This window comes from Myotis davidii, unplaced genomic scaffold (assembly GCF_000327345.1).
Source record: "Myotis davidii unplaced genomic scaffold, ASM32734v1 scaffold134, whole genome shotgun sequence".
Lineage (NCBI taxonomy): Eukaryota > Metazoa > Chordata > Mammalia > Chiroptera > Vespertilionidae > Myotis > Myotis davidii.
The window spans coordinates 4,177,972-4,204,578 of NW_006288853.1; the positions used below are offsets into that span (position 1 = coordinate 4,177,972).

The window sequence follows — 26,607 nt, forward strand, 5'->3', positions numbered from 1 at the left end:
GATATAGCAATGTTGACCCGGGGGGTTTTCTGTGAAAGTTATGACATGAGAAAAGCAAGTTGCTTTTGTGCGTGGCGAGTCCATTATTCTAAAGCTGAGCAGCAGCCACCGCGCTCTGGACACGTGTGTAATTGAACATACCTGCCTGGGTGCACAGCAAGGCCTGGAGGAAGCATGCCAGGCCCGACCTGCCATGCTGGCCATCAAACCAGTCACGTTTGGCTCTCCAAAACGGAATTATTTGTTAACATTTAAAAATGGAATTCATATAAAAGCCCGAATTTCCAGCTGCCACTTTTGACAGAGCATGTGGCTTCGGAAAGGCCAGTGTCCCCAGCCACCTTCCCCACCTCAAAGTCTCCCTCATTTATAGCCCCTGCCTATAGGCACCTCAGCCCTGCGTGCCTATAGACTGTGGTTTGCACCCTGGGATAGGCTGTTGACATTTGGAAACTTACGGGAGTGGGGTGGGGTCCAGGAAAGCAAAGCGATGGAAGAATCTTTTACTCTTCTAATGACCGCTTCAGACCTAGTGGTTGGGACATTGTAAGTACAGTATTAGAAGGGAAACGAAGGTGCCGCGGGCCACTGCATGTTGTGTGGGTCAGGAACCACCTGGGGGGGTCACTGCGCTGTCCACTCCGCTGGGAGAGAGACCACTCCAGGTGTGGAATAAGGGATCTGCCCCTGGCCTTTCCTGAACCTCTCGTCCCTACATCTTGCCAGGATGTGGAAGAATCTCCAAAAAACTCCTTCCTTTCAGCTCCCTTCCCCTCCCCATGTCCTTCCCGGTCCCTTACTGAGGAGGGAGGTGGCATGTCAACTTGGGTCCAGATGCTGAACCCCATCACTAGTTGGGGGTCTCTGAGCGAATTGTTTAATGGCTCTCAGCTTCCAGACCCTGCCTGTGGAGCAGGGACGGCAAATCTACCCAGGCGGCGCCCAGTATGTGCTCCCTGCAGGATGCTGTGGGGGCCCTTGGACAGGCCCTGCAGGGGATACAGAGGTGCCGGGCCAGGTTCCTGCACGCAGGGTGAGGGTTCGGAGGAGGCAGGGAGTACCAGCGGAGGAGCAGGCCCCTCCCCGTTCACGGCTGGTCTCCAGGGAGGCCGGCTCCTGAGCCTGTGAGGGGTGGGGAGGAGCAGCCCACCCTTCCCGCCACTCTGAGACCTGGGACCTGCCTTGCTGAGCCTGTGGTAGGTGGGCCCCAGATCTCTGGCGCTTTGCTCTGAGCCCCCACAGTTTCAGCTCCAGCTTCCCACGTTTCCTGTGAGTCCCTAGGCAGGTCATCTTTCCTCCCTGTGCTTTTTGGACCCCTAACTTGCTGCCCCCTTTCAGAACTAATGTTTTGGGGTGATATGGTGGCTATTTAAAAAACTACACACAACATGAAAAAACATGCTTGCCAGGGTCTTAGGCTGGAGAGAGGCGGGCAGTGGGCCTGACAAGCCCCTCACAGACGCCTGTCTTCCTGCCCAGCACCCGCCTCCTAGCCCGTCCCCAAACTAACCAGACTCCATCACTCACCCGGATGCTGCCCTGGAGGATGGAGGTGGCGGCTCCTCCTTCCACCCACTGAGCCCAGAACATGTCAGGATCCCATGCCCACTGCTGAGCCTCACCCATGGCTGAGCAGCCACCCCCAAGGGCAAGGAGGGCCTATTGCCCCCACCCCAGCCCAGTCTCGCCCAGGCCGCTGTGTTACACCCAGGGTTGGACGATGATCAAATCAACGATGCAGACCCTCTCTTTTCCGAGTCCCCACTCCTGCCCCCGCCCCCATTTGAGTTGACTCCCTCTTTTCCCTTCTCCCTGGAGCTGCAGGGGTGGGAAGTGCTCGAGGGTCTTGAAGAATAGGCCCCCACCACTCGGCTGCTTCTCATGCCCTCCTTCTTGTGTCCCCAGGAGCCATGAGGTGCCACGTTGCCACCAGCTGCCAGGTGGTATGGCTGTTTGTGCTGATCTCTGGATGCTGGGGTAAGTTTAGTCCTTTCCCCCACGGCAGGCATGGGAAGCCAGGGCTGCAGGGTGTGGGGGCCGGCTGTGGGGTTGGCACTTTGGGGCAGGAATCCAGAGGGGACTGCTCTGGGACCCCGGAGATCCCGCCTTGCAGTGTGACCGGGTACACACTTCCCTCCCTGGGCCTGGGTTGCTCTGCAGCACTCTCAGGGCTGAAAATACCCACCCCCAGGGCCTGGGCCACTGGAGGCGGTGGGAGGAGCCTTGAGAAATACTTGAGCTTTAAGGGAAGGAGGCATCTGTGACCATAAACCGTCCTTCTTCGGCCCAGTCTGTTCAGTTTTCCAGCTGCCTTTTGAGCACCTACTATGTGTGTCACCTGTGCCCAACTCTGGGGCGTGGAAGAAACGACTCATTCTCAAGGAGTTCAGAGCCTAGCAGATTTACTAGCAACGCTAGGACTTCCTCTGCTGCAGGTGAAGAGAGTGGGAATAAAGGACAGAGAAGCCCGTCTGAAGGAAAGATTAATCGGGCCTGCGGGGATAGCAGACACTCAGCCAGAAGGGAGACACTTACTCTGCGCTTTAAGGACTGAGAGAGTTTTAAAATAGGGGAGTGGGAAGAAGGGACTCCTGCAGGTGGGGACCGCCTGAGCAAAGGCGTGGAGGTGAGGGGCTGCTTCTCTCTGCCGGGAGGACCAGCCCTCCTTCCCCTCCTCCCGGGTCAGGGCCCGCGCTAATGCCCACCGAGGAGGCCAGGGCATTTGCCTGTCCTGGCCCCCAGGACCAAACAGCTCTGGTCTGATCTGAAGGAAGGCCAGGACAGCAGGCACAGCTGGCACCGTGTCCCTGGGGGCCAGGGTGTCCTTGGGGAAGAGCTGTGGGCATGGTGTGCCTGGCGACAGGCAAACACATTCCTGAGGGAGGCCAGCTCCTTCTCCCACTCCAGGGAGCCGGGCGCCTCTGGAGGAAGCCACAGCCTCAGCTTGTTGGGGTGATGCTGGTGTCCTGATGCCTGGAAGTCCCCTGACTGTCCCCTCTCCTGGCCTCCGGGCGTGGAGGGTCTCTGCTGGAATGCTCCTGTGATGGGGAACTCACTCCCACCCCGGCAGCCAGGTTACGGTCACAGAGACTCTCCGGGCGGAGCTGGAGGGGGTCTCAGACCCTCTCAACTGTGGGCCCACTTTCCAGGGGAGAAACTGATGCTTTGAGAAGCAGCTGGCCCAGGCCACTCAATCGAGGGTTCAGCTGCGCTTCGATGCAGGTCTCTGATCCTTCACAGGGGCTTTTGTCAAGACACACACACCCCCGCCTACTTCCCCCGGGGAGACCTTACTGGGGGGTACCCTCTGGGTTTGCTAGAGGGTGGCAATCAGGACCTTTGCTCAGCCTCCTGTGACCTTGGACACTCATGCCCCCGCCCCCCAGCATATATGTAAAATCCCCCCAGCATATATGTAAAATCCTTCCAGCATATATGTAAAATCCTTCCAGCATACATGTAAAATCCCCCTCAGCATACATGTAAAATCCCCCTCAGCATATATGTAACCCCCAGCATATATGTAAAATCCCCCAGCATATATGTAACCCCCAGCATATATATAACCTCCCAGCGTATATGTAACCCCCAGCATATATGTAAAATCCTTCCAGCATGTATGTAACCCCCCCAGCATATATGTAAAATCCCCCAAGCATGTATGTAAAATGAAACAGGTGCTGAGTGCCCAGCTGCCTTCCTCAGTCGAGGTGGCCGTGTGCCTGAGCACCAGAGCACCCTCAGTGGGCACGAGGCAGCAGCACAGAGCCGGGACTCCTGGTCCCACCCGCTGCTCCCAGGTCCCGTGGCTTCTTAGCTTCTCTGTGAAACAGGAGGGGCAGCAGGACTCTGCTCCTTGGTTGTAAAATGGTCAGAGGAGTTACCACGCATATCCAGCACTTAGCGTGATGCCTGGCACATGTTCTGTGCTAAGTAAGCGGGAGCTCTTTCATATCAGCTGTGTCTTTTCCTAAGGGGAGCAAAAGGGGACTCAGAAAGCAGAAGTGAAGTAAGTGCCTGGGGCCACCCAGCAGGTCTCTGGCAAAACCAGCCAGCCTGCGGTCTAGCCTGCCTGGCATCGTGGGCACAGCTCCTCGTCCTGGTCCCCACCTTCGGCATGGTGGGCGGGGGCTGACCTTAGGGACTGAAGGGCACCATCATCTCACCGTGCCCTTTTGACACCTGCCCCCAACCCTGAGCACTCGCCTTGTCCCCCAGACTACACCCCAGGACCTCCCCTTTGTTCCCAGCTGACCCCACGGCCTGGCTGATTTCTTCTCCCAACCCTGGTGGTCAGAGGTGGGTCAGGCTCAGGGACAGATGCCCCCTAGATGTCAGCCCCCCTTGTCAGCCTGTCGCCTTCTTACCCTTCTCTCCTCTGGCCTCTGTGCTCCCAGGCACTTCTTATTCTGCACCCGTGGGCGTGTATGGGAGGCCAGAGCGAAGGCCTGGTCAGGCCTCCTTGCCCCTCCTTGCTGGTGGGGCCAGGGAGCATCGCTGCAATCGCTGGGTCACGGAGGCAGTCTCCGGGCACTGGGCCTGAGGGCCCCTAACGTGGAGCTGAGGGCCCCTCGCCTGACATCAGCACATATGCCCACTCACACTCCCACCCCCGGAGGCCTCAAAGCTCTGAGGCAGTGGTTTTGCCTCTGGAATACACAGCCTTCGTGCCTGAAAAGCGGTCTTTACAAGAACGAGCGACCTGTCAGCATGCCCCTTTCCCCCCACCCCACCTCCAGCAGCCCCCTCCCAGTCCCCAGGTGCCACGCTGGCAGCTCAGGGCCACCCCCCAGGCCTCCGAGGGTGGCTGGCCTATTCCAAGAACACGAGCCCTGCTTGGTATGTGGCAGGCGATGCATGTCCCCTGCGCTCTGCCCAGCTGCCCGTGCAGAGCTCTCAGCGGCTGATTATCGGCAGGTCCTGTAAGATCAAATTTAAAAATGAACCGATGCAGCTGCAGGCGATCTTTTCCTCACTGGTTCCCCTCCCCAACCAGCCCAAAGCCCGCCCCGAAATCTCTGGGCACCCCTGAGCCTTCTACCTTTGCTCAGTCCAAGCCCCCCACAGGGATCCAAAGCATTCCCCCTGGCCAAGCAGACGGCCCTGTTATTAATACCAATATTAGTAATAGCTACCACTTATCGAGTGCTTGCTGTGTGCTGGGGCATGGCGTTAAGCGCTTTATGTATGTAATCTCATTTAGTCCTCGGGACAGCCATGATGTAAGTCCTATTATTATCACTGTTTCACACGTGCGTAAACTGAGGCATGGGACAGAGGCTCAGGGACGCAGGAGGGGGAAGGGCCCCCTTGACTCCAGCCTTCTGTGAGTTGGCCTCAGCATTCTTGAGCCTGGCCCAAGCTCTGAGGGAGCCCACGTCAACAGAGGTGAGGGTGCGAGGGAAGGCGCCTGGACACCCAGGAGCTGCTATGGCAGGTGCTGCACTGCATGGCCCTGCGAGAAGGATCAGCTCCCTGGTCGGCAGAGGCCGAGGGATGTGCCCTCCCTGCCTCCTTCTGGCTGTTCTCCAACACCAACACCCAGTTCTCTGCACACCCACAGAGGGTCTCACCGTTTAGTTTTGACACCAACTACCTGACATCCGCATCAGCTTCCACAGATTTAAGGTTGAGGCCCCTCTCAGGGGCCTGTCACAAGTCCCAGGCCCCCTGTACTTTTGACCAACTGGCTCTAAATTGGAGGTTCCCATGACCCTTCCTTGGGTTCGGTTGTCCAGGACGATGCACAGACCTCAGGGAAACCCCCCACGTCCATTTCCTGGTTTAATGTAAAGGGCACAGCTCCGGAGCCTCAAGTGGAAGACATGCACAGGACGAGGTTCGGAGCTTCTGTGCCCCCTCCAGGCGCATAAACTCAGCTGTGGTCAAAAGACATTCCTGTCATTCCAGAACTTCCAAGGGTTTTGGGGAATCTGTGCCAGAAACTGGGACCGACACCAAATATATTCCGTATGGTGCCACACTGTGGAAGGCCATGCGAAGGGGCGAAGGGGACAGGGGAAGCCAGCCTCAGGGAGTTTCTGTGGTAGTGGTGGGGGACTTGTGGTATGGGGGGCTCTTTGTGGATGTGAAATTCCTCAGGCCATGCAGTATCACCCTGACCCCTTCCGGTACCAGCCCCACTCTGAGGTGTCACAGAGTCATACAGGCTTAACTGCCCAGGGTTCCCATGCCGATTACTAACTGCACGACTCTGGGCTAGTTCATACGTATCTTCTCTAAGCCTCGTTTCCACAACAGAAAAATGGGGCTATGATGGCACCCACCATACCACGAGGATTGATGGAGACGGTATAAGTGACTGGTATAGAGATGGGGTCCATAGATGGCAGCCATCATCATCCTCATCACCATCATCACTACTACTACTACTACTACTACTACTACTATTATTATTGTCATCATTTACAGAGGGCCTCTGGATGCCACACCCTTTCCTGGGCACCAGGGTTGTGGCAGTCAGCAAAGCAGACCGCCCTTGTCCTTGCCAGCTCACATCCCATCTGGTCTGGAGCCGGGCTGCCCACTAGAAATACAATGCGAGTTATGTGTGTGATTTAACATTTTCCAGGAGCTGCATTAGAAAAGAAACAGGTGAAATTCATTTCAATAATATATCTTAACCCGATATATCCATAATGCGATCAGTTCAACACGTAATCAATATAGAAGATGAATGAGGCATTTTACACTCACTTTTCTTACAAAGTCTTTGAAACCCTGTGTGCTTTTTACACTTCAGCACAGCTCACTGTGGACCAGGGCTCGATAGCCTCCCATAGCTGGTGGCCTCGCTGAGGGTCCATTAGCCTTGAGGAAGGCGGCCATGGCAGTGGACAGATGCAGTGCCCACTGCAGCCCAGCCACTCCGTGTCCCCTTGGAGAATGCATGAAGCTGGCAGACGGGTACTTGACTGACGCTTGTGTCCTCTGACTTCCAGGCCAGGTGAACCGGCTGCCCTTCTTCATCAACCACTTCTTCGACACGTACCTGCTGATCAGCGAGGACACGCCTGTGGGTGAGTTGACCCAGGGCTGGTGGGCATCTGGGTGGCATGAGGTGGGCTCCTTTCCCCCAAGTGAAGGTGATCTTAGAGCCTGAGACCGTCTTCCACCCATTATTGGAACCTCCTCCTGGCATCCCTGATGGGCGTTCCTATGGCTGCTGCTTGGGGCACTCGGCACTTCCCGTGGTGGCTCATTCCAACAGAGGGGGATTCTAAGTATCAGAGAGGCTAGCATACGGAGCCCAAGCTGCTTGACTTTCGCTTCTGCATGAGTTTTGTCCTATAAAATGGTTATTTTCCTCTTTCTTGTGAAAATTTGAAGATGGAAGCTGTTGCAGACTTTGTTTTATAGCCTTTTGAGCTTTTCTGGGATTACTGTATTTCCTGCATTGAGTATGCCCGTTTTTGTCATTAGAAAAAAAAAGAACTATTTAGTAGGTGATCATAAGCATCCTGGTGTTCACCCCTCGCCTCCCCCCACCCCCCAGCTCGCCACCTCATCACCCTGGTCCGTCCTCATGGGCCCCTCCCGAGGACCTGGCTCCCACACCTGTAGCTGGGGATCTGCATACACAGCCCCGTGGCCTTAGTTCAGCGCTGGGGACCCAGAAGTCTCTCAGGAAATGGGAACTGAATTGAATGAAGTGTCTTGCAGCTGCTCTGACAGGCAGGCAGTCTGGAAAGGTCCCGCCCACCTCCACAACACCCTCTCCCCCGTCCTCTCGTTCTCATAGATGTCATTTCAGGGAAAGTGCCTGCAATCTGGGGCTTCTTACGCGGGTGGGGCTATGTGCCAGGAGCTCGTACAAGGGGTCAGCATGGCCCACCCTTCTAGGCGCATCATTTGTACTTAGAAATGAAGTAGGTGACTTAGAGAGTGGAGGGGTGTTAAGATATTTACCTAATAGGTAATTTAAAACACTTTTATATACAACCAAATGCAGGTGCTTGAAGTGGGGAGCCTTAGGGGGCCCAGACTTCCCCTGCTGTCTGTGGGGGCATGCGCACAGCCCCTGAGGACGCCTTGCCTTCTACTCTCCCTGATGGAGCTTTTCTGCAGGTGGGTGCTGGGCACAGCAGGTAGCAGGAGTGTTTCCGACTGCTGTGGAGATGATCCCCATGGCCCAGGAACGGTTCATTTCTAGGGACGGGGGTGGGGGTGGGGGCTCTGCGGTCACTCCTTTGGTGACTGGCAGCCCCGACAGATCCCACTGTGAGGCTGAATCTGGGGACTCAGGTTTGGGTATCTGGGTGTTTGAAAGGCTACCTAGGGAAGTGGTTGCCTGCCTCTCTGGAATGTTCTTCCAGAGGCTTTGCCCACTTCTAGGGACTGGAGAAGGTTCCTGCTAGCCCCTTGGAGACCTTGCCGAGCTGTTTCCTCCCCTCTGGCTTGGATCGGGGATGTCTGTGGGCTCCTGGATTCATCTGTGGCTCCTCCCCACACTCAGGCCTGGCATGGGCTGGCACGGAGCCAGCAGAGTAGGCGCCCAGGCCACACGTGTGTAGGTGGCCAAGTGAATGTGAGCAGCATTTGTCACTATAGGGGCTCTCCCTTTTTCGGTTCATTCATCAGTTCATCAGATAGATAGGTGCCAGACCTGGGTGCCGTGGGCCCAGAGAGGGCTAAAGAAATCGGTGCCATGGGCAATAGGGGCTGAGCTGGGTATGTGGCTGAGTGCCAGTGCGTGATTGAAGGAGGAGGGTGGTGTCTCGGGGGTAGGGCAGAGGCGGGAGGCTGCGGAAGAGATTTTTGGGAGGCGGTGACAGTTGAGCAGAGTTCTGAAAGAGTCCCTTCTCATTCCTTCACACACTATTTCCTGTGGCTGATTTTCTTAAGTATTTTGTTTGTTAACCTCATCCTCCTGGAGAGCCCTTTGTTGTGGAGAGAATATGCTTAGGACAGGTGGGTCACTGAGGCAGAGGTGTGGCCAGCCACTGACCGACCAGAGCTGCTGGCCAGGGGAGGTGAAGGCCCCTCTCAGGTGAGCCATGCCGGCTTCATCACCTCCTCTGTGACTCCACATTGCCCTGCTCAGGCCTGAAGGTGGGGTCCTCAGAGGCCCGTGGTGCAGGGAGGGTGATGGGTGGAGTGGGGTGGACGTTGTTTGGCCAGTGCTGGCAAGTGACAAGGAAACCCCCAGCAGGTCCCAATCTAGCACCTTTGACTCAGGCTCTGGATCGTCTTCTGCAAATGCCAGCATCGATTGGCCTCCAGGAGCGACTCCCAGGACTCAGCCCATGAAGGCTACACTTGGCAGTCGCAGCATGGCGTCCGTCTGTGCAGTGGGGGTCGATCATGACTCTAGGGGGCTGTAGGAGAGAGAGAGGACTCAGTGAGCTGAAGACAGCTCTACTCATCTCTCCTGTCAGGAGCTGGGTCCTGAGCTGACCCAGCAGCCTCCTGGCCCCTCCCTACTTTTTGCATCAGCAGAGGGCAGCGCAGCGCAGCTCTGGCCTGAAAGTCATGAGCCTGGTTTCTTCTGTTCCCTGCTGTGTGGCCTTGGGCACAGCACTGCCCCTCTTTGGGCCTCTACCTTCCCATCTCACCAGTGAGAGGGCATTGAAAAGATGGACCCATTGGCCTTGGTCTTGGCGGCCCAGCTGGCCCCAATGTCTCTGGGTCCTTAGAGGAGACAGGCCTGGAGAACTGCACTGGGTGCTGTCAGCTACATGGATGGCCCTGGGCCATTCAGAGGGTGGATGTGGACTCACGTGGATGTGGCAGGGTGCAGGCCTCTGACCCGCAGTGGCCAGGGTGAGAGTGAGGGTTGAAACATCTTGTCCAGGGGACTGGCCCTTTGCCTGCCATGTGGAATGGGGTGGCCTAGAGATGCGACTTTGAGCTTTGGCTCTCACTAACCTTTGCTTTCTGAAGCTCAGTGTTCCAATCTGCAAAATGGGGATGGAATAGCCCCATCTCTGGATTGTTGGTGTATTTACATATGATACTGTTAACTCCAAAGTCTCCCCACCTGGAAGGATAGGCTGTGTGTGGCCAGGGATGGCTGGAAGGGCTGCCCTGCCAGCCACGGGCTTGCAGGGGGGACAGACAAGCACATGGATGAGCTGGGTCCAGGGGGGTGGTCAATACCAATGGCCAGCAGCATAGCCCAAGCCAGTCAGAAAATGTCAGCTCACGGGAGGAGGCGGTCAGTGATGTGGGCAGACCAGACTCCCTGCTCTGGGGCTGATCATCCCCTTCTGCCTGGACACCCAGTGGTGGGGAGTCATCATCTTATGAGGCAGCTCCTTTTTGTGGGTTAGTTCTGAGAACGAAAAGTTCTTCCTGATACTCACATGAAACCTGTTTCCCTGGCACTCCTGCCCATTGAATGACCACTGAAGCCTTCTAGAAAAATAACAACAGAACATATGATGTACAATATATATGTGGAGCATATCCTATATAATAAAATCCTAATATGCAAATTGACTGAATGGCGGAATGACCAGTCACTATGACACGCACTGACCACCAGGGGGCAGACGCTCAACGCCAGAGCTACCCGCTGGTGGTCAGTGCACTCCTTGAGTGGGGGGCTCATAGCTGGCGAGCACAGAGGCAGTGGCAGGAGCTTCTCCTGCCTCTGAGGCAGTGCTAAGGTCCCCTCAGGGGCTGTCCAACTGTCGGCCCTGAGGGGTCCCGGACTGTGAAAGGGTGCAGGCTGGGCTGAGGCCCCCCCCCCCCCCCAGTGCACAAATATCGTGCACTGCGGCTCTAGTATTATTATAATGATGTTTACTGAGTGCTCAAGGCAGTGTCCTCAGTGTTGTAATTAGTTCATTTTTAAGATTCCTTTTACGAATCGGAAGTAGAGTTCGGCTGCGTCAGTATGTAGTTTCTGTGACTGCTCTCCCGGGTTAAAGAATAGGACGTCCATCCTGACAGCGGGCCGTGGCCCCGTGCCCAGGAGCGGAATGGGAGGGCACAGCGCGGCCATCTGAAACCCTCGCGGAGGCTGCTTGTTCTGTTACTATCTCCTCACCTATCTCAGGTTCCAATTCCCTCTGCGTGATGTTCTTTCTGAAGACCATCTCCCAGCCAGGGGAGACAGCAGCAAAATGAAGTCATTAAGTAGCTCTGTCCTCCCACCACCCTGGGCTGTTAATGCTCAGGGCCCCCTTGTCCCTGGGTGTCTTGCTCCAGACATGCACATCAGTCGTTGGCAGCAGAGCCTGGCTTGGGTGGGGTAGAGCAAGGGCAGATCAAGGACTCGGTGTCTGGTCTGGCTCATTGGCATTGCCTATACCTTGGCCCTGGCTGTCAGCAGTGAATGGCCACATGGCATAGTTAGGGTGAAAGACAGGTGCTGCAAAGGTGCTGCCTCCAGGTTGCCTCCCGATTCCACTCCAGACTCGCCACCATATCGCTCATGTCATCACCAGTGACCCCTGTGGCTAGTGCAGTGGCTAGTTCTCGGGCCTGTGACCTTTCAGAGATGATCTTTGTCTCCTCCAGGATGTCACCCCTCTGGCTGTTCCTTCTCAGTCTCCTTGGCTGCAGGCTCCACATCTCCTGGATTTCTTTGCGTTGGCAGGCCCGGCCCAGCTCCTCTATCTATTCTTCATGTTCTCACTCATGTGATCTCTAGTCTCAGGGCGTCGGGTACGGTCTCCATGCTGACGACACTGGGATGGCTGCCTTCTGCCTGGGCCTCCTCGCAGAGGAGCTTCCAGACTCGTGTACCCACCTCTTCTCACCATTTCCACTGGGATGTCTAAGGGCTGTCCACTTCAGCGCGTCTAAAGCTGAGTCCTGATCCTCCCCCCAAAACACCTGCCGCTTCTGCAGCCTGTGCCATCTCAGGTAGTTGCACCTCAATCCTTCCAGCTGCTCAGGCCTGAAGCTTGGGGTCATCCCTGACTCTTCCCTTTCTCCCTCACCTCTCATCCAGTTCATCTGATGTCCTGTGGCTCTAGCTTCAAGATATTTCCAGAACCTTCTCACTTCCCACCCCTTCCTCAGCTACCCCCAGGGTCCAGGCGTGGGTCACCCAGGCAGCTCCCTAATGTTCTCCGTGGTCTCCCTGCGGCAGCCTGTTCTCACAAGAGCAGCTGAGTGATGGAGTGCTTTGCAGCCTGGGACAGAGCCTGTCATCAGGTCGGCTCGAGTCCCCCATCCCTCTCGGAACAAAAGCCAGCATTCCTAGATGGCGTGAAGGTTGTTTGCAGTCCTGGCCCTGCTGCTCTCACACCTCCCCACTGCCCTCCCCCCTGGAGCGCTCCACGCCAGCCATGCTGGTCTCCTAGAGTTCCTTGGGCAGGAGGGGCGGGTTCTGACCTCTCAGCCTTTGCAGGGGCCGCTCCTGCCACTGGAACACGGTGGATGAGCCTGTGCCGGGCAGTCAGGTCAGAGGCCACCACCTCGGAGGCTCTCTGGGCGGGTTCAGGTGCGGCTTCCTTCCCTCTCTGTTAGTCCCAGCTGCAGCGCTGTTGTGACTCTGTTGCTCATCTGCTCCCCTGTTGCTCTGTGAATGCTTCCAGGGCCATATCTGTGTCCTCAGCGCAAGCCCCGTGCCCAGCTTGCATCTGAGGTTCGGGTGCCTTGAGGACAGGAATGGAGTCTGGAGTTGGTGAGCATGTGGGGGAAGAAGGGTATCTTTGAGCAAGGGCTGGGGATGGCTCCATTGCTGCTCACCATCCCTCCTGGAGTCTCAGGCCAGGTGCTCCCCTCCCAAGGGCGTGTCAGGCATGAAGTGTTGGTGACAACGATGGCTGCCCAGAGGGTGGGCCCCAGAGAACTTGTCCCCCAAACAGCAGAGATGCTGGAAGTGAGTTGCATGTGGCATTTGCTGGAGACCCTCGGGGCGCTGAGCCCTGGGTGACTTCCAGGGAGGGACACAGCAGCAGCATGAAGTCCGGCCTGGAGGCACCACCTGAGCAAGGAGCCCTGCGAGGGGCAGAGGACTTCTGGTCCATCCACCTCAGCTGCCACCGATTCTCACGCCTTAGGTCCTGGAGGGGTGGTGCCCCTCGGGGCTGGCCACAGAGGTCCCTCCTCTACCCCAATTCTACGCACCTCCGGCCAGATGTCTCCCTGGCACCTACGACTCCCCAGAGGCGCCCTGCTTTCTGGCCCTGGTGACCCACACAGCATCCTAGCACCTCCTGGGGTCTCACCACTGCCCTTCGCCATGCTGTTCCCATGCTGTAAATTCCTACTCTTCTTTCAGGGTGGAGCTCAGATGTCAGCTGCTCTTTGAGGCCCGCAGCCTCCCCACCCCCTGTCTGCTTCGTGGTCGTCTCTGAAAGCTCTTAGTGAGTTCTGGCTCGCTATCTGTGTGTACCTCCCCCTTGGCTGTTCGTTTTCACTTATTACTTTTATTAATATCGACATTACAATTAATTATAATTTTCACATTTATATATAACCTAGGATTGTGAGTGATAATATTGGTGAGTGTTTATTGACTGCCAGCCTCCTGGCGGGGCCTCGGTGAAGCATTTTCAATGCATGGCCTCCCATGGGCCTCACGGTGACTCTCACAGGTGTCCTCATCTCCACTTCACAGCTGAGCAGGCTGAGCCTGCGTGCCCTCTGTGCCAAGCACAGTGCCAGGTACAGAAGGGGCTCAAAGGATGCTGGTCAGGTGAGTAGCAAGATGAAGGCAGGAATGAGAGGATGTGGAGGGTGAATGACTTGCTGATCCTCCTCGCCTTGTTCCCCTGCCCCTCTGTGCCACCGAGATGGATGCCTACGGTGCCAGCTTCCCCAGGCAGACCCCCCAGCACTCCCAAAGCGTCTTGAGCCACAATTCAGATGGCAGTGCCCACGCTAATCACCTACCCGACGGAATTAGTCTTGTCAGGAGCCATTAAGGCGGGAGCTGGGATTCATTAGGATGGATCGGGCCCAGGTAGCGCCTGGCACTGCTGCCAGTCGGTGCTGATTAATTTCTCTGCAAACCCCATCAATGCCCAGCTGTTTCGTCTGGACCCAGGGAGAGCAATTTTCAGTGGGCTGACCCCGCGTCGGCGGTCTCAGCAGATGGAGGAGCTGTGCCCCTGCGGGCACATGGACAGCTCCCTGCAGAGGCAGCCCCCATGGAGCACAGAGTGGGAAGCTGGTGTGAGTGGCGGGCCGTGTGGGCAGCAAACACTTGGGGATGGCAAGATGTCTGGAGAAGACGTGGAAGTGATGGGAGAGGGGGAGTCTGGGAGGTCTCGGTACCTAGTGTCTTGGAAGGGGCGGTCCCTCCTTCCCTGTGCCTTTCTCCCATTGTATCTTTAAAGGGAAGAAAGCATCTCTCAGGAGAGGATGGAGGCTGAGAATGACTTTTCTCTTAACCAGAGAGTTCCTTAGGACTGACACAGGGGGCAGGGGCCCCTGGTCCCCCAGAGCAGTTCCTCAGCAGGGAATTATAGGGCTAGGGGGACATGGATGTGAGGAGTCCAGTGGGTCCCAGCATCAGCTGGGTCTGTGCTCTGAGCATGGCTTGGTCTTCTCTGCCAACCGCCTGTACAGAGGCAATGTAGCTCAAGAGCTGATAATAATACAAAAAATAGAGTGTGTTAGACAATAATAAGTGCAAGGGAGAAATTTTCATCTCTGGTTGAAGTTAAGATCAGTGGGAGACAGGGGGGCTGTAATAGCCTGTATTTCGCACCTCACTTTGACTCCCCCCTCATCCCCAAGGCTCTTCATAGGGCCTATGATGAACCCCTACAGCCTCCTGTAGGACAATTTGATGACCACTGTCTTAGTCAAACACTCCCACCTTACAGATGGAGAAACTGAGGCCCAAGAGGGGGAGCTTGCCCAAGGGCCCCCGCAAATTACTGTTGGATTCCAGACTGAAGCCTGCTGTGAATTCACACACCAGCTACAGAAGGGGTTCAGAGGGGCTCTGCCCGTGCAGGCACGTGCTGCCTCGGGGCCTGGGGAAGAAGGGCATCTCGGGTTGATGGGGTGAGAGTTTAGGACATAGTTTGAAGAAAGGGCTCCAGGTGCCTCTCAGCTTTTACAATCTTGGGGTAGGGAAGTAAGGGAAGTAAGGTTAGCCCAAAGGCTCCCTGGGGGACATTCAGGTTGGAGGGGGCATGGTTTTAGAGGAAGGAGGTGATCCACTATCTGTCCAGATGATCTGATGCTGGGACCCAGGGGCGGTGGCCCTAGGTTCTTATCGCCATCACAGAGCAGGGACTTTACTCTTCCTTCTGGGAGGTGGGGTGATGACTCTCAGGACCCCTGGAAGGGCCTGGATGCTTCTGCGGCCTTGCCCCCTCTGCCTTCCTCCAGGGCAGCACTGACCCTCAAGGATTAGTGCCCTCTGGCCCTCTTGAGGGATCTGATGGGCTATAACCACTCTCAAGAGGCTCCTGCCTGGGCCCATGTACAGCTCCAGCTGTGGACTGACCCTCAACACAGGAGTGGGAATCGGGTGGGTGTTTTGGATGCAGCCATAATATCACTAATGATAACGATGATGTGCCACCTGTCGTGCAGGCAGACTGTTAATGACCCGCACTTCACACCTGTGCCAGGCCGTGCTGGGAGTGGGGTAGAGACGCACACATGAGAGATCACTGGGAAAACGGCACCTATCTTTCATCACGCACCTACTCTGTGTCTAGCTAAGCTCCTCCTACAGTTGCTTCATTGAATCCTAAGAGCAAACCGAGAAAACGGGCCTCGTAACCTCCATTATACGCTGAGGACGCAGAAGCTCCGAAAGGACGACTTGCACAGGGTCACACACCTTGGATAGGATGGAAATTGGACTTGAACCTAGTGCCACCTGCCCCCAAATCCTGTGCCCATGACCACATCATGGGGATTCTGTATGTAGGTCATTGCTTTCAAGGAGCCCCAGTTTGGTGTGGAGAACCCCAGGCAAGTGGGAGCATGGGCTACGGATTACAGAGGAAAGAGTTTGTGCTGGGCCCGGGGATGGAGGAGGTTTCATAGTGGAGGTGGCATTGAGTGGCTGGGCTTTAAGGGGCTGAAGGCACAGGAGAAGCATTTCAGAAGCGACCGACAGTGGGGCAGATGATTTGTGTTGTGTTTCGGTGGCAGGAATAGGTGGTTGTGCTTAAAAATAAAAATAATGAGAGCAGTCACTCAGTACTTGTGTGTTACTAGTTAGACGGCCTGCAGGATCTCGTTGAATCCTTAGCAGCAGTGTTGCGGTGTCTGTTCTGTTATGAGCCCCGTGTTACAGGTTCAGAGACAGCAAGCAAGCTGCCCAAGCTTCCACAGCTCAGTCAGGATTTGAATTCCAAGAGTTCAGACTCCAACGTCACAAACTTACTACCCCACGGCGCTGCTTCTCAGGATTGTGTGGGTCTGTCCTCAGTCTGTCACCCAGGAAAGGGCCTCAGTGACCAAAGTCCACACTGGAGAGGTGCCGGGTCAGGGGCAGCTGCTCCCAGGCTGGGAGAGTGGCCAGCCAGGTTGGCCTGGGAGCAGAGACCCCGGGCTGGGCCAGGCGCCCGGGTCCAGGCCTGGCTCTGTTCCCACATAGCTGTGTGAGCTTGGGCAGGTGGATTTCCCTGCCGGGCCTCGCTTCCCGGCATCGCTCAGAAGACGCCAGTCCTCGATGGCGTACCGCACAGAGGTGGCATTACCGCTGAGCAATGAGTGGGGGAACTAGAGGAGACAGTAACCCGGTTGCTTGCTCTTGGGCTTGGTGGGCCTTTTCCAGTGAGCAGCGGTGAAAGAATGGGGGAGTGGCCAGCTGGGCTGTGGCCAGGCAGCAGACACCTTCTTAGGGGGGTGGCAGAGGAACCTGGCTCAGCCGGGTCCGTAGGTGAGCACGTGCTGAGCTCGCAGCCAACTGGGAACACTCGGGCTCCCTGGGAACCAGCCGAAGGTGTAGTTTACAAGAGCTGAAAACCCTCCAGCTGGTTGGGGAGAGGGTGGCAGGCAGCGCCAACTTTGAACCTGTCATCACTCTCCTGCCCCAACGGTTCTTTACGTGGCTCAGGGGACCTGTGAGCCTGACTGTCCGACTACAGTTTAGCCCAGAATAGGAGGTCAAGTCTTGCTGTCAGCACTTGACCAAGAAAGGATTTGGACACCCAGGAAAGTTGTCCATTGGTGCGAGGATCGCCTTGAAGGTCCCCATCTGTGCAGAGCACATCAAACGCTGGGAGGGGAAGTGCAAGGTCTGGGTCCAATCCCAGCTCTACTACTTATGAGCTGTGTAACCCCCAGCAGGTCCCTGGGCCTCTCCCAGCCGCCTTTTCTTCCCCTGGAATTGGGGATGATCGTACTTGTTCAGCTGGCTTCACAGTGAGCTTTATGAAGAGCTTTGAAAACTGAATTGCTGTACAAATGGCCGACATTTCAATTCAATAGAACTATTTGTCTTTAAGTGCTTCCTCTTCTGAGAAGCCCTCCATTGTATTTTAAGCAGGGGTGGACTGTTTCACCAACTACTTATCCTCTTTCTGCCTCAGTTTACTGATTTGGAAGATGGGCATGATGATCACACTGTGTATATTCATAGTATTGTGCTGAGACTCATAATACTCATATTATCGTATATAATAAAGAGCTAATATGCTGATTAGACTGAACAGCAAAATGACCGTCTAGACCAGGGGTGGGAAAACTTTTTGACTCGAGGGCCACAATGGGTTCTTAAACTGGACCGGAGGGCCGGAACAAAAGCATGGATGGAGTGTTTGTGTGAACTAATATAAATTCAAAGTAAACATCATTACATAAAAGGGTACGGTCTTTTTTTTTTTTTTTTAGTTTTATTCATTTCAAATGGGCCGGATCCGGCCCGAGGGCCGTAGTTTGCCCACGGCTGGTCTAGACGGAGTTGGAGCTACAAGGGGCTGTGTGGGCTGGCCAAGGCAGCTGGGGCTATGAGGGCCGAGCCCCTTGCACGAATTTTGTGCATTGTGCCTCTAGTTATTATATAAGTTAAGTTGGGGCATATGGAACTGTGCTTGGCACTAAGAGAAGTTAACTATCGTGTTATCCTTGACTAGTCCTTTCCAACTGGGTGAGAAGCAGCTTGGGACAGGAATGAGGCCCTAAGTCAGGGGTGGGGAACCTTTCTTCTGCCACGGGCCATTTGGATATTTATGACATAATTCTTGGGCCATACAGAATTACCAACTTAAAAATTAGCCTGCTATATTTGGTCAGACATTTAATTAACTCACCCCTAATGCCTTGGCAGGGCCAGACCAAATGATTTCTCGGGCCTCCTACAGCCCGTGGGCCGGACGTTCCCCACCCCTGCCCTGAGTGACCAAACCCACTTGCCCAGCACATGGATATTTGGTGTGTCCTATGCATTACTCCCCCGAGGGGCGTTCTCACTCTTCTGCTGGAAGAGACTGAGTGGCCCCAGGCCCACCTTCCAGTCTGACCAGGAAGCCGCTGGCACAGCTGTCTGCCAACAAGTGGTGCAGGCGCTGGGTGGGCAGCTCCCATCTCACCAGGCAGTGAGCGCCTCCCGCCTAGTGACGGGCTGTCCGCCTCCTGCTGCTGCTGCCCATTCATTTGGTCTCCCTAGAGCGCCCAGGAGTCAGCCTGTCCCTTTTCACACGATGGCTACCCAGGCTCTGAAGACAGAGGCCTGCCCCTCGTCTGCTCGTCTCTACTCTGGAGGCCCCGGCTCCTGTGGCCCCCCTCGGACTCAGGACAGACTTTGCTCACGTTCTCCCTCCTGGTCAGCCTCCGCTGTGCCAGGCACGGCACTAAGGCGTGCTCGTGTTGCTCCTCATGGAGGAGGTGGTTGCTAAGCCCATTTACTGATGAGAAAACCGAGGCTTAGAGAGGTTGCCTCCTGCCAGAGGGCTCGCAGGCATTACCTTGCAGGGCTGGGTTCAAGCCGGGCCTTTCTTCCTCCATGGCCAACACTCTTCTGTTTGTAGATCACAGGAGGCGGACAGAGAACCTCCCAGCCCCAGGGCTGGTATGGGGTCCTCACCACCATCTCTGGCCTCTTTTCTGATGCCTTATGCTGCCTCAATACTACAGTGTATGGAGGGGACAAGACCTCCAAGCTCTGGTCCCTCTGCCCCCTCGCCCATGCCTTAGCTGCCCCCACACTCAGGTGTCAGGGGCTGCCCGTGGACCCTCCTTCCCCCGGGCTCTCTGGGCAGCAGGACACTGGGTGGGGGACCCTGGCACTTCCTAGGATTGATTTGGCCTTTGAAGAGGATAATTCAAGATGAATATGCCAGCGTCCGGCTGGAGTGAGACGGAGGGATTATTGAGTGTTGAACCTGCTTCGCCGCATCAGCTGCTTTATGAGCTCTCCAGAGAAACCCTATGTTGTGGATAACTCAGCCCTGACAGGCAGGGAGGCGGCGTCTGTCTCCCGCATCCCGCACTCCTGGGCGAGCTGTCTGGGTGCGCCTTGCTCACCCCATCTGGGTGCCCAGAGCGGCTTCTGGCCTCATTGCAGTGAAGGTCATTGTCCCTCCCCAACTTTTTCATCCTGTGCTGCCCCAGACACGGGGTAAGGGCAGTGGTGCTCACCTGGTGGGTCCTTGTGCTGGACTCTGGCTCCAGGCTGCCTCGGGCAGTCCAGGTAGCAGGGAGGTGAGTGGGCCAGAGCCTGTGGACAAATCTCTTTGACCTCTGGCAGCCTGTTACCCCCAGGGGCAGCCCAGCCCCATCGCTAGGGACACGGCCTCATCAGGGGCAGCCCGCAGCCCAGCCCCATCGCTAGGGACACGGCCTCTTCAGGGGCAGCCCAGCCCCATCGCTAGGGACACGGCCTCTTCAGGGGCAGCCCAGCCCCATCGCTAGGGACACGGCCTCTTCAGGGGCAGCCCAGCCCCATCGCTAGGGACACGGCCTCTTCAGGGGCAGCCCAGCCCCATCGCTAGGGACACGGCCTCTTCAGGGGCAGCCCAGCCCCATCGCTAGGGACACGGCCTCTTCAGGGGCAGCCCAGCCCCATCGCTAGGGACACGGCCTCTTCAGGGGCAGCCCAGCCCCATCGCTAGGGACACGGCCTCTTCAGGGGCAGCCCAGCCCCATCGCTAGGGACACGGCCTCTTCAGGGGCAGCCCAGCCCCATCGCTAGGGACACGGCCTCTTCAGGGGCAGCCCAGCCCCATCGCTAGGGACACGGCCTCTTCAGGGGCAGCCCAGCCCCATCGCTAGGGACACGGCCTCTTCAGGGGCAGCCCAGCCCCATCGCTAGGGACACGGCCTCTTCAGGGGCAGCCCAGCCCCATCGCTAGGGACACGGCCTCAGCAGGCTGCCGGGCTCCTCGGCAGGCCAGAAGGGGTCTGTGGTTCAGGGACTCGGTACACTGTGGGGGTGTTGTTCTCGTGGAGCCAGCCTTGCCCGATGATGACACACAAGGGCATGAGGTCAGGGAACAGGCAGCTCAGCTCAACCCCCGTTCCTGGGCCTTGTCCTCACCGGGCCCTCCTGCAGCCCCAAGGCCTTCCAGGTGCCACCCGGGGTGAGCCAGGTTGTAAACTCTTCGAGGGCAGGGAGTGTGTCTCAGGCCTTGTTAAGGGGTCGCCTGGGGCGTGCAGTGGACTGACAGTGAGCACCGAGGGCCTGCCGTCCTCAGGGTCCCCTGTGGAGCCTGGCAGGGGGAGTGGAACACAGGTGACACGCATGCTGTGTGTCGTGGCTTAGCTGTCTGTCCCAGCCCCAGAGCACGTTTAGTTCTGGGCTGTGACAACCTTAGGTCACGAAAGTCATACTGAGGGGAAGTGACATGGAGGCAAACTGGACGTGAGAGACCGCTTGGGCCAGGGAGCTGGTGCAGGGACTTCCGGCAGCAGGAGTCAGAGTAATAACTGATAGTCGGTGCCCCCGGGGGTGGGGAGTCGGTGCTGGCACCAGCATTCCATCATTTTATTTTATTTTTAAATATATTTTATTGATTTCAGAGAGGAAGGGACAGGGAGAGAGAGAGATAGAAACATCAGTGATGAGAGAGAATCATTGATCGGCTGTGGGGATCAAGCCCACAACCTGGGCATGTGCCCTTGACTGAAATCGAACCTGGGACCCTTCAGTCTGCAGGCTGACGCTCTATCCACTGAGGCAAACTGCTAGGGCACATTCCGTCATTTTAAACACGACCCATGTCTCCTCCTCCATCCTCACTCTTCTCTGCATCCGTCATGTCGTGGGACTCGGAGTGTGGCAGTGATTTGTGATGGAAGCGATGTACTAACCCTGTGCTCAGTGGATCCTACGATAACCCATAAGGGCCACCACTGGCCCCGCCGTATAGATGAGGAAGTCAGTGACCGGTCCACAGTCCAAGGTCCCAGGCAATGTCAGCGCCAAGGTTTGAGCCCGACCGTCTGACCCCAGGGCACTCCTGGCTCCATGCCCACGTGTGCCCCGTGAGTAAACTGCCCCAGTTCCTCAGGCCTGTTCCCCCACGTTATAAACTGAGGCTGGCTGGCCTCTCCCAGTGTGTTCTTCCCTCCTGCCCGCAGTGCAGAAGCCATGGAGGGCTTGTCACAATGCAGATGGCCTCCCACATCCCTGAGTCAGTAGGTCTGGCGGGGCCTGAGAATCTGCATTTCCACCAATTCTTAGGGGCTCCTGCCGCTTGCCTGGGGACCCCACTTTCAGGCCGCTGCCCTCGCCATGTTCCTTCCCGGCATCCGGAATTGGCTCCTGAGCCTGCGTGTGACCTCCCTCATCTAGACCTGCTCGGCTCGCAGCCCTGGGGGTGTCTGCGCGATGGGCATTGGGCTGGGTTCCCTGGACCTGCCTGGCCATCTCGCAGGCCCCCTGCCTGAGACACCTCCGCTGGGGCTCATCCTTGGCACACACGTGTGTGAATTAAGAGGGAGCCTGAGGAGCACCGGAGGCACAGGAGAGCTGGGAGGCCCAGGTGCCCGGTGCCCGGTGCCCAGCACGTCTTGCCCCCGGCCCCACCTTTTGTGTTTACAGAGTGGTGAGCAGCAGTGGACACAATGACTCCAATGGCCTTCATTAAAAGCTCTGGAGCAGTTTACAATCAACTGTGGAGAAGGGAGCTGCTTCCCTCCTCGGCACCCCCACCCCTGCTTTCAGGGAGTCCTGCCCAAGGAGATGTGGGTCTGGTGGAGGGGTAGGTGTTTTAGGGCCTGAGCAGGGAATAAAGGGAGGGGAAGGGGCAGAGAGGAGGAGAGGGATTGTGTGACTTCTGAAGCCAGGGAATCCACTGTCTTTACAGTCTACAGCCAGGCCATCTGTCAGCAGCTCTTGGCCGAGCCCTCCCAGCTCTTGCCCCCACCATGCCGAAGTCCTTCACCTCTGGGAGACCCAGTTTTCTCATCTGTGAAATGGGTCTGGCCCCATGTACTTTGCAGAGCTGTGGTGATTTGGGGGTGAAATAATGAATGTGGTGAGCACAGGTGCTCAGTGGCGAGAATGGTATTTCCTGCTCCACCTGGGAAGCCACACCTGCCCCTGCCTGCACAGGTGCTTTCTGAAAGCAAAAGTCCGTTCAGATGTCGGCAGCCCAATGTCTCCTCGAGTCTGGCTCAGGCCCTGCCTCATTCTTTGGACACAGGAAACTAGAAGACACTCAGGGGGAGTGCCCGGTGGCACCTGCCCCTTTGGGCTGGACCTGTGACCTCTAGAGGTTTGGACCCCGGGGAACAGCCTCTTCCTGTGCCTGTCGGCCAATTTAGGAGAAATGGGGTGTTTAGCAGCTGCGTGTCCCTCCATTTAAGTGGGACGTCGCTCAGAACAAACCGTATCTCCCCTTCCCTTCTCAATCTCCTTTCCAGCTCTCCCCTGATCCTGTCCCAGACAAACAAAATAGGTCATACTTCCACTAGGAGAGTAAAATAAAATGAAAATAGCTTCATCGAGTATCATGGGGGCAAGGTGTGGGGAGAGAAACGTATATTTTTATAACTTGGATTCTATTTTATTGACTAGAAACATGTCCATGAGAAAAGTGGCACTGCCTTTTCGTTGCGAAAATAAAAATATGTGAGTCTATTTGAGAAGCGGCGGGAAGGCGGCCGCGTTCTGAGCTTAGACTTGGGGCCTAGACATGAGCCACAGGGCTGTCCCTGCCTGGCGCCCTCCTCTGGTGAGATGGCATGTGGGCTGCGGCATCTGACATGTGACATGCCCAGCACAGAGCCTGGCACACCGTCAAGGCTGGTTCTTCCCAGCCTGCCCTTACCCCGTTGGCAACGAGTGTTGCCTTGGCTTTTCCAGTTACTTTCCGCCCAGTCCTCTGCCGCTAAAAGAATAATGAGGAATGAAGACACGGTCACCCTCCCTCCTTCCCCACCCTCAGGAGGGTCCCTTTCTCGCCCCCTCTCTCTGGCTCCGGGAGAGGTGGGTGAGGGGCGGGAAGGCAGGATGGAAGGCGGAAGCAATTAGCATGCTCTTACCAGCCAGCTCTCCTGCCAGAGTTTTCTTGTCCGTAAATCAGGACATTGATTCTTAGGACCAAGCATCAGTGGCTGTAAAGTCCCCAGGGTGTCCAAGAGCTAGGACTCTTGAGATCAGAGGTGTTTCATGTTAGAACTACTCTGTTTTACCTGAAGATTTTCTTCTGTGTTCCTCATTTTCTGGCCCCTTGCTTTGGCCAGAGCAGTGTCCTGCCGTCAACAGATTCAAAACTCAGACCTCTGGGGTTTCTTACATTGCCACTTCTTTATGAGGCATTTGTAGACATATCCACCCACCACCCTATCTTGGAGGCCTCAGTAACATATTTTAATTTAACCAAGATGTCGTATATACTCTGTGTCAGTGGCTACTATAAGCTCTTTTAATCCTATAACAACCCCTTGAGGAAGGCGCTCTTATTATCATTCCTACTTTATAGGTGGGGAAACTGAGGCAATAACTGCAGTTACTTGCCCAAGGTCATGCAGCTGGTGAGTGGGGGTGGAGCTAGGATTTGAACTGGGCGGTTAGCATCAGCAACTAGCCTCTTAAGCAGTGTGTTCTGCTGCTTCCGAATAATAGTAATGGCAGTAGTAATCGCGGCTTCTGTTTATTGAGCACCTGTGAGGTGCCAGGCACTTTGTACACATTATTACGCCAAATCTTTATGATAAACCACCAGGTAGGTATTTGTGTCTGTGTGTACCAAATGAGGAAACCGAGGCTCAGTGAGAATAGTTAACTTGCCCACAATCCCAGAAGTGGTATAGAGGGGAGGCAGAACTGACGCCCAGGGCAGCCTGTCAGTGAGTCCCTGCTCATCCTACTACGTCTCCTAGAGGCTCTGGCTCCAGAGACCCACCAGTTATCTGTGATGAGGACTTGTCTTATCCAGAAGCAATTCCGCTCAGCCCCACTGTGCCGGAGCCTTTAGAGTTCTGGGGGATGCCACGAGCATGAGGAATGGGAGTGGGGGAGGAGGGTGGAAGAGTAGAGGAGGAGGGCGATGAGAGTAAAGTTCAACAGGACCTCTTATGGGCAGTTGATTGTTGGCCTTGATCTAATGTCCTACGTGCCCTTCACTGGCCAGTTAAAATGAAAACTAATGATGAGAAAATAAGTTAAAGTGCCTTTCAACCCTGACATTCCTGGATTCAGATCGCCTTCCCTCTTGTCCTTCTAACTGTGTCTCACGGAGCTAATGAGAGCGGTCATTGATGGAGGGCCAGCTAGGTGCCAAGACTACCTGCATCATCTCATTCACTCCTCATAACTGTCCTGGGTGAGGACATTACAGTCATAGTCCTGTTCTTTTCAGATGAGACCTTCCAAGCGGGTGGGAAAGTATAATGCTGCGTTGTCCAAAACTATAGCCACGGACCACATGTGGCTGTTTAAATGGACGTTGATTACAATTAGATAAAAAATAGAAAACTCCCTTTCTTATCAAGTGTTCGGTAGCCGCCTCTGTGGAGTGGCTGCCGTGTTGGGCAGCACAGAGAATATTTCCATGATCGCTCAGTTTTCCAATGAGCAACCCAGCAGCCTGCCCATAGTCATTCAGCTAGGCAAAAGCAGCCCCATGGGAACCACTGTTTTTCATGCCTGGCCATTTCCCCCTGGCCCTGATGGCAAAGAATATTCTCTCCAGGCAGCAGCTTAAGGTACAAAGAGGCAGCGTGACCTACTCAAGGTCGAGAGGCTGGAGTCGATGGGGTAATAGATGCTGAGGGCCCTGAGTCATTGAGTGCCACCCAGCTCCCTGGGCTCTAGCCGGGCCAGCGCAGAGCCGGGGGCCCATGGGCGATATGCTCACCCTCGGCCAGAAGCAGCCCTGCTGGTTATGAATTTTTACAGCTGTTTACCTGACGCTGTTCTGTCCGGGAATGAAATAACTCTCCCCACGGCCACTATGAATTCTTTGCTTCCCTGGGACAAAAAAAACTAGCCCTTGTGATTGGAACATTGTCTGCAGTCCTGTCAGGTAGTGGTGGTGAATGACAGGTGAGAGAAAGCAAACGGCTTAAAGCCATTACCCTCTTACTCCAGTGGACTCGGAAAAATAGTCATAAATTAGTGCCGTGTGCCGAACGAGCAGAGAGGAAAAAGCACAAAATATATATATAAAAAAACAACACCCACCTCTTCCCTGAGAAAATTGTAATTTCCCTCCCAAGGGTGGGAGGAGTAGGATGTTCAGAAGGTACCGTCTCTGAAGAGCCTGCACGTCACTGTCGCTGTCCCCCTGCCTCTGCCACACCCCGGGGAGGAGACCAGCTCTGCAGGGCCCCTCAGTGAAGCAGGGAGTTAGCGCCCCTCCCCCTGCAGGGTCACCTCTGCGGTGTGTGTTCCTGTGTGAGGGTGTGTCGGTGATGTGTCTTCATGGGGTGATGCCCTGTTTGTGCATATACCTGTGTGTGTGTGTGTGTGTGTGTGTGTGTGTGTGTGTGTACCCGTGTGTGCATGCATGGGCTCACAGATCACCTTGGAGGCTGGGATCGAGCGAAGAGCAAAGGACAGCTTGTGAGCCCTGTAGGGTGCGTGTGCTCTGGGTTATTCATGAAAGGACATTGGCTCTTCTTACAGTGTGGCTCCGAAAGTGTTCCTTTGTGGAGGGTGGAGAAGGAGGTGTGAGAAGGGGAAGGCAGAATGGCTCAGTGAGCCCCTTTGGAGGTCCCAGGATGGGGGCTGCTGGGAACAGTCATCTGATTTCAGCAGGTTCAGCATATACACCCAAAGGTGTGAACTTGAGTAAGAACATTCTGTGGGTGGGTAATGTACAGCAGGGGTCCTCAGACTTGAGTGTGCATTTGAGTCCTCGGGAAGGCTTGCTATGACAGATGGCTGGCCCCTCCCCGGAGTTTCTGACTCAGCAGGTCTGGGGCAGGGCCTGGGAATTGGCATTTCTCACCAGCTTTCAGGGGATGTTGATGCTGCTGGTCTGAGGACCACACTGTGAGCATCACTGATACACGCCTTCAACAAAGTCCTTAATGAATCCCAGCGCCATCAGCCCGTGCGGCTCAGCAGGAGGTAGTATAGTGTGGTTAAGAGCATGGAGCAGACGGCTGGGGTTCAAAGCCTGCCTCTACCACCTGTCACCGATGGGCCCTTGGCAGGTGGCTTAACCTCTCTGTGTTTGGGCTTCCTCATCCCTGAAGTGGGTGATGAAAATATCTACCACACAGGGCTGGTGTGTGGAAACTTAGTGTTAAAAGCTTAGGATAGCCCCAGCCGGTTTGGCTCAGTGGATAGAGCGTCAGCCTGTGGGCTGAAGGATC

General features: G+C 55.8%; 1 protein-coding gene across 1 annotated transcript in view; it reads left to right on the plus strand.

The window, feature by feature from the left end:
* Positions 1-1,910: 1,910 nt before the first annotated feature.
* CDH23 (cadherin-related 23) overlaps positions 1,911-26,607 on the plus strand; it is a 413,720-nt gene continuing 389,023 nt past the window's right edge. The window contains exons 1-2 of the mRNA XM_015562107.1: positions 1,911-1,977; positions 6,963-7,040. Of these exons, the coding sequence (XP_015417593.1) occupies positions 1,911-1,977; positions 6,963-7,040 (145 nt within the window). The remainder of the gene's footprint in view (positions 1,978-6,962; positions 7,041-26,607) is intronic.